The 14817-nt window shown below is 48.1% G+C and overlaps 1 protein-coding gene across 1 annotated transcript in view; it reads right to left on the reverse strand.

Moving 5' to 3' along the window:
* LOC130130671 (SH3 domain-containing protein 19-like) overlaps positions 1-14817 on the reverse strand; it is a 37628-nt gene that overhangs the window by 8512 nt on the left and 14299 nt on the right. The window contains exons 3-9 of the mRNA XM_056300444.1: positions 6942-6982; positions 6188-6239; positions 5842-5977; positions 5306-5474; positions 2997-4376; positions 2598-2675; positions 631-856 (exon numbers count right to left, since the gene is read on the reverse strand). Coding sequence (XP_056156419.1) covers positions 631-856; positions 2598-2675; positions 2997-4376; positions 5306-5474; positions 5842-5977; positions 6188-6239; positions 6942-6982 — 2082 coding nt within the window. The remainder of the gene's footprint in view (positions 1-630; positions 857-2597; positions 2676-2996; positions 4377-5305; positions 5475-5841; positions 5978-6187; positions 6240-6941; positions 6983-14817) is intronic.

Here is a 14817-nt window from a genome sequence, read left to right on the forward strand (position 1 = left end):
AAAATCCAGTGTGGGCTTTGCCATCAAAAGCAGCCTAATTTGCCACCTTGCTAAGCTTCCTCTAGGCATCAGTGACCACCTGATGACAACACGACTGACTGGCGCTTGTAAATAACCAAAGCATCACTGTCATTGATGCACACGCTCCAACACCTGAGCCACAAGATGAAGAAAGGAGACCTTCTATGCCGACCTGGACAATGTTCTCACCAAAGTCCCCAAGGAGGATAATCTAATCCTGCTTGGAGATTTCAATGCCAGAGTGGGGTGAAATGACAACTTGTAGATCTGCATAATCCAATGGCATCCTGCTGTTAACATGCCCAGAACACTGCCTAATCATCTCCAACACCATAAGAACCAATTTAAAACAACCTGGAGGCACCTCGTTCTAACATTTGGCACCTCACTGACTACATCATCACCATCATCATTATTATTATTATCACTATTATTATAATTATTATTAGTGTAACCTGCAGTCATCTCTTCGTCTGTTATGAGTTAATGTTATTAGGGAGACTATGCTGGCAGACTACTGCTGGAGGGATGTCACACCCTAAGCATGATGGGATGTTGAATGTTTTCATTGTGTCCGTGACGATGTTGTGACCAGCTGCCTCTCCTTACCGTGGAGGGAGCGGCGGCTCGGAGGAGTTTGGCTTGGCAATGTTGGACGGGGGCAGCGGGCTCCTCCTCAGGGCCAGAGCAGGGACGGGCGCTGGCTTAGGGACGGGCGCTGGCTTGGGGCCGGGACCTGGAGGCTTGGCACTGGATGCTGGGCCGGGAGGTCTGGACAAAGAACGTTCTGATTCTGGAGGTGAAGGTCCGGTGGGCTTAGAGACCAGGGACGGAGCTGGAGAAGACGTGTTGCAAGAAAAAAAAAGAAAAAGAAAAAAACATGACTCACATACAGCTGTAAGCGAAAACACACACCAGCAGAGTTAAATACATGTTTTGGTTTAAACTTCCTTCTTTGTACATTTACACACACTAACACAAAACAGAGGACTTGCATGTATTTGAACAACTGGATGTCCTCCCTGAACATCAAACACACACAAACAGTTTGTCTGTCTCTCACACACACAGGCAAACGTACAACACACAGGGTCAAAACATTAAAACCATCCGTCTAATATTGTGTAGGTCCCCCTCGTGCCACCAAAACCACTCTGACCCGCCGAGGCTTGGACTCCACAAGACCTCTGAAGGTGTCCTCTGGTATCTGGCACCAAGACGTTAGCAGCAGATCCTTTAAGTTCTGTAAGTTGTGAGGCGGGGCCTCCATGGATCAGACTTGTTTTTCCAGCACATCCCACAGATGCTGGATCAGATTGAGATCTGGGGAATTTGGAGGCCAAGGCAACACCTTGAACTCTTCATCACGTTCCTCAAACCCCTCCTGAACAGTGTGTGCAGTGTGGCAGGGAGCGTTATCCTGCTGAAAGAGGCCACTGCCATCAGGGAATACCACTGCCATGAAGGGAATACCACTGCCATCAAGGAATACCGCTGCCATGAAGGGAATACCGCTGCCATGAAGGGAATACTGCTGCCATCAGGGAATACCACTGCCATGAAGGGAATACCACTGCCATGTGGGGAATACCGCTGCCATCAGGGAATACTGCTGCCATCAGGGAATACCGCTGCCATGAAGGGGTGTACCTGGTCTGCAGTGATGTGTTGGTAGGTGGTACGTGGTCAAAGTAACATCCACATGAATGCCAGGACCCAAGGTTTCCCAGCAGAACATTGCCCAGAGCATCACACTGCCTCCACCAGCTTGCCGTCTTCCCATAATGCACCCTGGTGCCATCTCTTCCCCAGGTAAACGACACACACACACCTGACCAGCCACATGATGTAAAAGAAAACGTGACTCATCAGACCAGACCACCTTCCTCCACTGCTCCATGGTCCAGTTCTGGTGCTCACGTGTCCATTGTAGGAGCTTTCGGTGGTGGACAGAGGTCATCATGGACGCTCTGACCGGTCTGCAGCTATGCAGCCCCGTACACAGCAAGCTGTGATGCACCGTGTGTCCTGACACCTGTCTATTATAGCCGGCATGAAGGTTTTCAGCAATGTGAGCTACAGCAGCTCTTCTGTGGGATCGGACCAGGCGGGCTAGCCTTCACTCCCCACACACATCAATGAGCCTTGAGCACCCATGACCCTGTCATGGTTCACCGGTTGTCATTTCCTGGACCACTTTTGGATGGTACTGACCACTGCATACCAGGAACAGCCCACAAGGCCTGCCGTTTTGGAGATGCTCTGACCCAGTCGTCTAGCCACCACAGTTTGGCCTTTAGTCACTCAGATCCTTACACTTGCCCATTTTTCCTGCTTCCAACACATCGACTTCCAGAACTGACTGTTCACTTGCTGCCTAACATGTCCCACCCCTGGACAGGTGCCATGGTAACAAGATAATCCACGTTATTCCCTTACCTGTCAGTGGTTTTAATGTTTTGGCTGATTAGTGTATTTAAACACACACACACACACACACACACACACACACACACACACACACACACACACACACACACACACACACACAGAAAGGTATGGAAACCCAGACATACCCTGTCCAGCTCTTCCTGCGACGGAGATGAGGGCGGGAGGCTTGGGTTGGAGTCCTGGACGAGCACTTCCTGGTTTCACTAAATCACACAAGACAACATACTAAACAACCGACCAAGATAAAAATGACAGACTAATACTACTAATACCAGAACAAATATCTAACCATGAGCAGAGCTGGAAAACTGCAGTATTACTGCTCAGTAAGAATTATTAATGCATGTATTGAGACAGTGGTGCTGAAACGGCCCATACTGCTTGGACCTGAGATTTGATTTAAAATAAAGAAGAGCTTCAGTAACCAGTGCATATTATGACACAAGTGCAGCTAGCTTGCACGAGACTCAGACGAGAGTCTGTGGGACACATAGGTGACGGAGCAGAAAGTAAAAAACACTCACCGTTTGATGCGTGGCTATCGCTCGCCGATGGCTCAGCAGTTGAGGACGGCGTCTTCACGTTGACACATCGCTGTGTCCCACTGCTGTTAGCCGCAAAGCTGGAGGGTCGAGGAGGGTGAGTGGGAGCACTGACCCCGGTCATGGTGCTCTTGTCCTGGGCTGCGGCTCCCAGGCTGGCCCTGGGGGCCGCGGAAGGTCTGGGCGGGGGAGTGGGGTGGCTGGGAAGGGAGGTGTCACCCTGAGGGAGGCTCAGAGAAGAGGTGTGTTTGGATGGGAGAGGCCTTGGGGCCGGCACCGGGACAGATAAACTTGTGACGGGAGTTTCAATGGGAGCTTGGGGCTTGGAGGCGGATATCTGGGGCTTTTCACCGGTTTTTTGAGGTTTGGGTGTTGAGCCTGGGGCAGGATTCAGGTTGCAGGAGGGACTGGGTTCTGTCTGGGTTTGGGGTTTCAGGATTACCTCAGAATGAAGGCTTTCTGTCGTTCTGACAGCATCTACACTTACCAAGTCTGCTGCTACTGATGTCAACCCTCCATCTTCCCAGAATCCCTTGCAGGAGGGTTTCAAGGGCTGTGCTATGTTTTTGGGTTTGGGTGCAACAGCTGGGGGCCCCGGTTTGGCTGGTTGCCCCTGGAGACGGGGGCGTGGCCGGGGTTCAGGTTTTTTAGCGGCGACTACCTCACCGGTGTTTCCACCATCTCCGTGGTTACCGTCCACATGGCCACCATCAGCCAACTGTATCCGTTGTTGCTCAAAGGCCTGTATCCTTGCTTTCAATGTCCCCATCTCCTCCTGCTCTACTTCCTCTTCCTCCTCGCCCTCTGATTGGCTGAGCCCGCTGCTGTCACTCCGGTGATCAGGGAAGCCCCAGTCGTCTGAGCTGAAGGCGTCCAGGAGCTCCTGCAGGTACTTACCCCGACTCACTTCTTGATTGGTGATGTCACTTCCTCCACGGGCAAATAGTGTAGCCCAACCGTCCTCACGGAGTTTTACCAGGGTTTGAACTTTAACCTCACTTCTGATTGGCTGTAGGCTGGGCTTAGAACGAGGGCGTGGCCTGGGACGCTCCAATGGGATGTCAGGAGAAAAGGTGGAAGGTGCTGCCACAGTAACAGAAGCCGAAGATGATTCCCATTTGTCGGTTTGCACGCCAGAGGTTGACGTCAAAGGTAAAAAAAGATCTGAGAGCAGGTGACAGGTTTGTGTGTGTGTTTTGGACTGTTTGTGTGTGGTAGAGTGTGTGTCTGTGTCAGCATCAGAATGTGTGTTTTGTCCAATGCTGTCAAATGCTGATTGGCTAGCAGCAGTCGTGATGTCATCAACGTGGGGCGGTTTGGGGCAGAGGGAAAATGACGGTCGTGGTGGTTTCACTGGTCTCACTGTATGTAAAGCACACACACACACACACACACACACACACGTATATATATATATATAAAACTCTCACACTGAGTAAAAATAATGATAAATATAGCCGCAAACGGCGATTAGCGGGGTCCAAGCAGTACTGCAGCTGCCTACCAACGAACATAATTTCAGTCTAGTCACAAGTGGTTCTTCAGATATTGACATGTGTCAGTTGTAGCGCCACCTATGTATGAAATTTCACAAAATTTGGTGTGCTTTCAAAGAATGTTGTGTTGATTGTGCTTAACAGTTTTTGTTAAGTTTGGACAATCACATCACTAGATATAGGCAATAGAGTCACTATGGCCCACACCTTACATTCTGATTGCCATGTAACTTGGAAATGGAAGGACCAATCAAAATTCTTTCCACAACTTTCTACCAGCATTGTGTGGAGATGACGCACACCAACTGTCATGAGGATCGGAGGAACAGCCTCACACTAGTTCATTTTACTTTCACTTCCGGTTTTCTGAAAATGGCGGGAAAGGGTGCGTTAGATTCGGGAGCTTCCAAGGAATTAGAGGAAAAAATAATTTCTCAACAATTCCAAACAGAGCCCAAGATATGACCCAAAACGTAAATGTGCTTATTGTAGCGCTCTGTGGGAACAACAACAATAATAATAATGACAACAACAACAACAACAATAATAATAATAATCCTTAGATTAGAAAAACAACAGGATTCCCGCAGCTGTCGCTGCTTGGACCCCTAATGATTACTGATACAAAAGAAAAACTGTTGTGTAATTATAGATTTAATGTTTATATACTATATATATAAATATGATGTAACAAAACATAAAGTACTCAGGAAAATGTCAGGAAAGCAACTGGTGTAAGTGTAATAGCTTCAAGTTTGTCCGAGACAAAACCAACCAACAGCAGGCATCTCTCACCATGAGGGGCCGCAGCATCAGGAGCCGAGCCTGCATCCGTCTGTGTGGCGATGGTCGTCGTGGAAACTGACCGTCGTGAGGAAGAGGAAGAGAGAGAAGAGGAAGAGGGAGGGAGGAGAACCTGCTCCTGCGTCTTCTCCCTGATCACCTCCTCATAGGAGGGCGGAGGCTGAGAGAGAGGGAGAGAGTTTTCCACTCATTCAGACGGGATGACTGGTGAGGTTTCCACAGGACAAAGACTGGCAGATTAAAACCAACGTGAATTAAATCAGATTAAAACAAAAACAAACAACTTGACTGTTGTAGACTCAACTCTTCAAAACTTTGCTTTTGTGTCCTTAATGTGACTCTTCCAAGACAGCTTTACATATAGAGACAGACAGGTAGACAGACAGCTAGACAGACAGACACAGATTTAAAGATAAACATGCAAAGAAATTCAAAGGGAGACAGATCCACAAATAGATGGCAAGAAAAACAGACAGACAAACAGATAAACAGTTAGACAGAGATGAAATAGACAGATAGACACACACCTGAATGGAGGGAGGGATGGTGGGGCCCCAGATCTGTGCAGCGGGGGGAGGGGGAGGTGGGAATCCCCCAGAAGCTCCAGGGAACCAGGAAGTTGATGCCAGCGGCTCGACTGATAGGATGGTGATCTCTGGTCGCCTAGCAACACACAATGTAAACAGGAACTTGGCAGAGAAAACTCCCCATCCCACAAACGACAGACGTCCTTCAGACAGCACATGAAGCCCAGATGAGCTCTGCAGCGATGGAAGCAGGACTACTTCCACTTTGTTTACTGAAAATAGTGTGGCTGTGACATGTGTAATCGGTAAAGGAGTGCTGAGGTTAAAGTGTGTGTGTCAGTCTCACCTCCTGTCTCTGTCTCTGGGTGTCTCAGAAAGAGAGGTCGACCTGGTGGACGCTAGCAGACAGATGAAGGAGACACCATAACATTAAACACACCAGCACACCCAGATAAAGTTAGTGGACAATATTAAGGAAACATCAAAATAAAAGTGCTTTAATTGAGCTACTGTAATGCCGTGTGTCACCAAGAACCTTGTTCAAACAAGCAGTTAGCGCTGGACGCTGGCGTCTGGATGGCGCCGTGTGAAAAGGAGGTGACAGGTAGAGGAAGGCCAAAGAGGAGGTTTATGGATGTGGTGAGGGAGGACATGCAGGAAGCTGATGTGACAGAGGAAGATGCAGAAGACAGGAAGACATGGAGACGGATGATCCGCTGTGGCACCCCCTAACGGGAACAGCCGAAAGTAGTAGTAGTAGTAGTAGTAGTAGTAGTAGTAGCTCTGCACTTGCGTCAGTAAAAAGTTGAAATACAAAAAAAAAATTTATAATAATAATAACATCATGGCAACACACAAATACAAGAAGAGCTGTTTTCCTCCTGTGGACACAAGGCCAAAACCAAAAGAACAACTTCCAGACTGTACTGGAGGGACATCCCACCCTGAACATGATGACTGTTAACCCATCTATCTGCAGAACAGACACAGAGTCGGTCTCTACTGCTTCTTCATGTTCCATTAGACAAAGATCTCAGATGAAGAAAAAGAAGAAAACATTTTAAAGAAGACAAAGATCTAGAAGATAGGTCAATACTTACTACGTTTGATGGCAGCACGGATAGAAGAGAGAGGGCCCTGGCTAGAGAGAGAGAGAGAGAGAGAGAGAGAGAGAGAGAGAGAGAGAGAGAGAGAGAGAGAGATAAGTAAAGTCATTTCAATGATCATGACACATTCCCTTACTTTCAGCTTTTAACCTCGTGTTTTCATGTTCACTCGGGTGCTTTATTGGCATGAAAAATGTGTATCGCCAAAGCATTCAGAGTAACATTTGTTTGAAAACAAAAACATGAACAGTAAGATCACCAACATTTGTATAATGGATGAAAAAACAAATCTCTGTCTGTTTGTAATATTGGAGGGCTGGGGAACTGCAGTTCTTCTCATCCACGACTGCTCTTTTCTTGCTGGAAATCCCTGACGTTGTTCTTTACATGTAGAAATACTTTAAGTTGAACCATATCAGGGCCGTGAACCAAAACTTTCCTCTCGTATTGCCTCTCAGTTTGTCATTCTGTTCTGCAATGGGAAAAAAAAAATCACCTGCTGGATCCAACCAACTTCCAGTGTGTCCACCAGGAGCAACACACCATGTCTACTGTAAACCACTTAGCTAGCAAGCTCCAGATAAGATGTTTGAAACAAAATCAGTCAACTTCCAGTGTGTCCACCAGGAGCAACACATCATGTCTACTGTAAACCCACTAGCTAGCTAGCTCCGGATAAGATGTTTGAAACACAAGAAACCAGAAAAAACAGGCTGGATGCTCGTGAGATAGACATATTCTGCTGATGACAAAGAACACCTGGTGATGTAGCCTGTGAGAGCCTGCTGGGTTTAAACCTAGTGTGGCTGTGGAGTCAACTAGTTTAGTTAATATGTTTGGTCAGAGAATTTCTCGTTGTATAGATCATCAGACAGAAAGCTTGGTCTATAACACTGAGACCATCTCCTTATCCTGCTGTATTGCTCCCAAGCTCTCCCCTCCTAAATGTGTGAATCACAATAATCTAATCATCATTCCTACCACTGGTAGTGGTGAAATGTGCAATGAAGCATCTAATAAACTACAGAACCAAACATGACAGGTTAGCCTTCTTACACTGTGAAATTGCAGTTGGTGATGGGGGACATTTGATTGTTGATGTTTACCGTAAACCAACACATTATGATCAGTACTTAATGTTTGATTCTCATCATCCACTGGAGCACAAACTAGGAGTCATCAGGACGCTGAACCACCGAGCTGACAACGTCCCCACTGACACAGCGGTCAGGGAAGGGGTGAAATCCCACATTAAACAGGCCCTGGTTAAGTGTGGTTATCCTAACTGGGCATTTGTCAAAGCCAGGAAGATGCCCAAACAGTGCACCAGCCAATTGAAGAGAGGAGAAGGACAACAGCTGCCTAACCCTAAACCAGTGGTGATTCCGTAAGTGGCGGGAGTGTCAGAACAGTTCAGACAGGTATTTCCAAACAATGGGTCTCAATTGCTTCCAAACACCAAAACACGCTGCACCAGAATTTGGTCCACCACAACGATCGGGTCCCCTGGCACAAACAGAGCAACATAGTGTACGCTGTTAGGTGCCAGGAGGATTGCCGTGACTTGTACACTGGGGAAAACAAACAGACACTGACCAAGAGGATGACACAACACAGGAGTGCTAACACGTCAGGCCGGGACTCCACAGTCTACACCATGTACACACAGTCTACACCATCTACAGTCTACACCATCTACAGGCCAGGACTCCAGTCTACACCATCTACAACACGTCAGACCAGGACTCCACAGTGTCTGTGAATGTTCTCATTCATCCAGGTCATGGTTATCCAAAGGAGTTGAATCAAGTGCAACTGGACTTGGTATATATCCGTGAAGACATTTCAGGAGCCAGTTTTACAAACAGAAACACGGCTGTGCAATGGGCTCACCAGTATCGCCCATTGTGGCCAACTTATATATGGAAGAGGTAGAACACAGGGCCCTGAACTCCTTCAGAGGAACACCTCCGAGCCACTGGTTCAGATATGTGGACGACACATGGGTCAAAATCCAAACACAAGAGGTGCAAGCGTTTACCAAACACATCAACTCAGTGGACAAGAACATTAAGATCACAAGGGAAGACGTAAAGAACAACAGTTTGCCCTTCTTGGACTGTGACGTCCACATTGGGGAAGACAGGAGCCTCCACATTGGGGTTTACAGGAAACCTACACACACAGACCAATATCTACTTTTCGACTCACACCACCCTCTGGAACACAAACTGAGCCTCATCAGAACTCTGCAACACAGAGCTGACAATGTGCCCAGCAGCACTCAGGCCCAACGAGAAGAACACCAACACCTGAGGGGAGCTTTAAAAACCTGCGGCTACCCCAGTTGGACCTTTGTGAGAACTGCAACACGTTCCAAAAAGACCAACCAGGTGAGCGATGAGGAGAAAAGGAACAGAAGGAATAACACAGTCATCCCGTATGTTTCTGGGGTCTCCGAGAAACCCAGCAGAATTTTCAACAAACACCGCATCCCGCTACACTTCAAACCCAGCAACACACTCCCACAAAGACTGGTTCATCCCAAAGACCGTGTACCGCACACCCGGAAAAGCAGTCTGGTGTATGCTGTACAATGCAATGAGGATTGCACTGACCTATACATAGGAGAAACCAAACAACCACTACACAAACGGATGGCCCAACACAGAAGGCCAAACTCCTCAGGACAAGACTCAGCAGTCTATCTACACCTAAAGGAGAAGACACACTCCTTCCAGGACAGCAACGTACACATTTTGGACAGAGACGATAGATGGTTTGAAAGAGGGGTGAAGGAAGCCATCTATGTGAAACTGGAAAAACCATCCCTCAACAGAGGAGGAGGTCTGCGACACCACCTATCTCCCACTTACAATGCCGTCCTTTCATCTCTACCCAGGAGACTCAAGAAGCCTGGCCTCCAAGAACAACAGTCGCTCACTAACGGCTCCAACCACTCTCATGACCACTGAACAAGGAAGTCGAAACTAACACCCCCAACCACCGTCGCCGCTAAACAAATGCAAATCAACAGCTCCGATGGCGACGGGCCCGGCTTGACATCGGAGCACAGAAGAGCCACGCATATCAATAGCTCCGATAACGACGGACGCAGCCAAACATCGGTACACAAAAGAGCCACTCATATCTATGGCTCTGTTAGCGACGGGCGTTGGTAAACATCGGATCACAAAGAGCCACGCATATCAATAGCTTTGACAACGACTCCTAGAGGATAAATACTGAGTCTCATCACCAGCCAGTCAGACTAGCTTGGTCTAGTCAGGAAGGCACGAACTGAGGAAGCCTCTTGGATGAGAAGCGAAACGTCTTCACGGATATATACCAAGTCCAGTTGCACTTGATTCAACTCCTTTGGATAGGACTCCACAGTCTACACCATCTACAGGGCAGTGGCCACTCTTTCAAGGATGAGGATGTGCACATCCTTGATAGAGAGGAATGCTGGTTTGAATGGGGAGTCAAAGAAGCCATCTATGTGAAGAACCGAGGGGGGGGGCTCAGAATACATCTTTCACCATTTTACAATGCTGTGATTGCAACTATTCGCAAATCCTCTGTGCACATGGCCATTGTAACTCTAGTTAATGGTCACGCCCGTATTTGCATATGAAACTGGTGGTTGGTTTGGGTCGTTATGCCACTGTACTGTTTATAAGGGTGGGATACCTGCAGTCAGGTGAGACTGAAGAGGTCACTTAGATGATGATGAAACGTTTCTGTCAATAAACATGTCCAGATGAACTGATTCAACTTTCTTTGATTTTCTTACATGAATTATTGAGCATGCATGAAGACACTCGTCTTCTTCTGGTTCCAAACCAGAAATGCTCTCACAACTGGTATGTTCTTCTTCTGCCTTGATAACATAAATGGCTTCAGGTCATGTCTGACTGAGAGCCAGACCATCTAAAGGTCCTTTATAGTCATTCTGCTTGAAGCTTTTAACCGTCAGCTGTCTGATGAGTCATGGAACTTTTCCAACAGTTTCCAACTTTTCCCTCAATGAGATGAAAAGGAAAAACAGGAAAGAGTTGCATTTCTCTAGACATGAAAAAACAACCTGCTCTGGCTCAAAACCGAACTATTCAGGCTGTAGTGGGCTTTTAAAGCTGCTCTCCATGATGTCAGACGTGAAGGAAGACATTGGCGGTTTCACAGAAGTGGAAAAGTTTGAACGCAGTCCCAAAGAGTCAAGGATTAATGAACGAACCTGGACTACAGCTCAGAAACCAGGATGTGACTGTGTCTGCTGGAGTAAACAGAAGATCCAGTTTATCTCCTCGTCCTTCAGTTCTGTCCGTCTCCCTCGCTCTCCCTTATGAGCTTCCTCTCTCTCTCTCTCCACCACTCAACTACTAACCACGAACAGAAAAACATGACTCATCCCTGACACCACAAACACACACACACACGCCAAACTCGGGATTCCACTTTAAACAAAACGGAGTCATCATCTCACTCCTTTCCTTCTCTCTCTCCCTCTTTCTCACAAAATGCTAAACAAATGATTATAAACGAAGCAGGCGCTGGACGTTGTCACAGGAAAGCGTGGGTGAAGAGGAAAGCGGGATTAGCTGAGCCCCAAATGGCTAACATAATTTCCATCAGGTCTGACGGCTTGCTGTCGCTGAGGCCATTAGGCGACAGAATCCAGTCGGCCTTCTCCACCTCCGACAGCTCGAAGGATTTCAACAGGAATGCTCTGATGGCGTCATACTTGCCCGTCGCCGGAGGGCCGTCAAGTAAGCCAAGAGCCCGTGCGGATGTCGGGGAATCCAATGCCCCTACCACAGAGTAATACTTCGTGGCGTCATCTGTGATTCCCCAGACTTGGAACTGGGCCTCGATGTGCCAGAACCACGACCTTGGGCTGTTCTGCCAAAATTCAGGCAAGTTCAGCGCCACAGTGTATATGCTAGTGCCACGGCCAGCTGTGTTAGCCTCATTGGAAACGATGGCACTTGTATCTTCGTCTGTTGACAAGTTGGAAATCAACGTGTGGGGTCACCAACTGTGGGAACGAGACAGTTTATCTTTTAAGACCCTTGCCGGGTCCTTTTATTCCTTCCTCCTCAACAGGACACACCAGCATGTAGCGTGTAAACCAGCTACCAGATATCCGTTTTACCCCAACCACAACCCCCCGCAACTCTCATCTGGCGAAGCCCGCCTAACCTCAACTCCTACAGGGCCTGCAGAACATGTAGCGTGTTAACCAGCTACCAGCTAACCGTTTTACCCCAACCACAACCCCCCCACCCCCCCGCAACTCTCGTCTGGCGAGGCCCGCCTAACCTAAACTCTTATAGGGCCTACAGAACATGTAGCGTGTTAACCAGCTACCAGCTAACCGTTTTACCCCAACCACAACCCCCCCCAGCCCCCGGCAACTCTCATCTGGCGAAGCCCGCCTAACCTCAACTCCTACAGGGCCTGCAGAACATGTAGCATGTTAACCAGCTACCAGCTAACCGTTTTACCCCAACCACAACCCCCCCCAACCCCCCCCGCAACTCTCGTCTGGTGAGGCCCGTCTAACCTCAACTCCTACAGGGCCTGCAGAACATGTAGCATGTTAACCAGCTACCAGCTAACCGTTTTACCCCAACCACAACCCCCCGCAACTCTCGTCTGGCGAGGCCCGCCTAACCTCAACTCCTACAGGGCCTGCAGAACATGTAGCGTGTTAACCAGCTACCAGCTAACCGTTTTACCCCAACCACAACCCCCCGGCAACTCTCGTCTGGCGAAGTCCGCCTAACCTCAACTCCTACAGGGCCTGCAGAACATGTAGCATGTTAACCAGCTACCAGCTAACCGTTTTACCCCAACCACAACCCCCCCCAACCCCCCCCCGCAACTCTCGTCTGGCGAGGCCCGCCTAACCTCAACTCCTACAGGGCCTGCAGAACATGTAGCATGTTAACCAGCTACCAGCTAACCGTTTTACCCCAACCACAACCCCCCCCAGCCCCCGGCAACTCTCGTCTGGTGAAGCCCGCCTAACCTCAACTCCTACAGGGCCTGCAGAACATGTAGCGTGTTAACCAGCTACCAGCTAACCGTTTTACCCCAACCACAACCCCCCCCAGCCCCCGGCAACTCTCGTCTGGCGAGGCCCGCCTAACCTCAACTCCTACAGGGCCAGCAGAACATGTAGCATGTTAACCAGCTACCAGCTAACCGTTTTACCCCAACCACAACCCCCCCAGCCCCCGGCAACTCTCGTCTGGCGAGGCCCGCCTAACCTCAACTCCTACAGGGCCTGCAGAACATGTAGCATGTTAACCAGCTACCAGCTAACCGTTTTACCCCAACCACAACCCCCCCCAGCCCCCGGCAACTCTCGTCTGGCGAGGCCCGCCTAACCTCAACTCCTACAGGGCCTGCAGAACATGTAGCATGTTAACCAGCTACCAGCTAACCGTTTTACCCCAACCACAACCCCCCCCAGCCCCCGGCAACTCTTGTCTGGCGAGGCCCGCCTAACCTCAACTCCTACAGGGCCTGCAGAACATGTAGCGTGTTAACCAGCTACCAGCTAACCGTTTTACCCCAACCACAACCATGTGTATCGGTATGTACTGTGGTACTATGTTAGTACTGTTAGAGGTACTGTTGTCTGTGTACCATGTGTATTAGTATGTACTGTGGTATTAGGTTAGTCTGTTAGAAGTGCTGTTGTCTGTGTACCATGTGTATCAGTATGTACTGTGGTACTATGTTAGTACTGTTAGAGGTACTGTTGTCTGTGTACCATGTGTATCAGTATGTACTGTGGTACTATGTTAGTACTGTTAGAGGTAGTGTTGTCTGTGTACCATGTGCACCAGTATGTACTGTGGTACTTTGTTAGAGGTACTGTTGTCTGTGTACCATGTGTACCAGTATGTACTCTGGTACTATGTTAGTACTGTTAGAGGTACTGTTGTCTGTGTACCATGTGTACCAGTATGTACTGTGGTACTATATTAATACTGTAATAAGTACTGTTGTCTGTGTACTATATGTACCAGTATGTACTGCGGTACTAGGTTAGTACTGTTAGAGGTACTGTTGTCTCTGTATCATGTGTACCAGTATGTACTGTGGTACTAGGTTAGTACTGTAATAAGTACTGTTGTCTGTGTACCATGTGTACCGGTATGTACTGTGGTACTAGGTTAGTACTGTTAGAGGTACTGTTGTCTGTGTACCATGTGTACCAGTATGTGCTGTGGTACTAGGTTAGTACTGTTAGAGGTACTGTTGTCTGTGTACCATGTGTACTAGTATGTACTGTGGTACTAGGTTAGTACTGTTAGAGGTACTGTTGTCTGTGTACCATGTGTACTAGTATGTACTGTGGTACTAGGTTAGTACTGTTAGAGGTACTGTCTGTGTACCATGTGTACTAGTATGTACTGTGGTACTAGGTTAGTACTGTTAGAGGTACTGTTGTCTGTGTACCATGTGTACTAGTATGTACTGTGGTACTAGGTTAGTACTGTTAGAGGTACTGTCTGTGTACCATGTGTACTAGTATGTACTGTAGTACTAGGTTAGTACTGTTAGAGGTAGTGTTGTCTGTGTACCATGTGTACTAGTATGTACTGTGGTACTAGGTTAGTACTGTTAGAGGTACTGTTGTCTGTGTACCATGTGTACTAGTATGTACTGTGGTACTAGGTTAGTACTGTTGCAAATGACATCTTTTAATTTAAAAGGTTCCCATTTTGGCTCTAACACACACACACACACACACACACAGTCTTTGAACACCCGGAGTGCTCCAGCCCGTTGCCATGCCAACCAGACAACAGCCAAAATACTTTCAGGAGTGTGTCAGACAGAAGAGGAAAGC

The sequence above is a fragment of the Lampris incognitus genome, chromosome 20 (assembly GCF_029633865.1).
Source record: "Lampris incognitus isolate fLamInc1 chromosome 20, fLamInc1.hap2, whole genome shotgun sequence".
Lineage (NCBI taxonomy): Eukaryota > Metazoa > Chordata > Actinopteri > Lampriformes > Lampridae > Lampris > Lampris incognitus.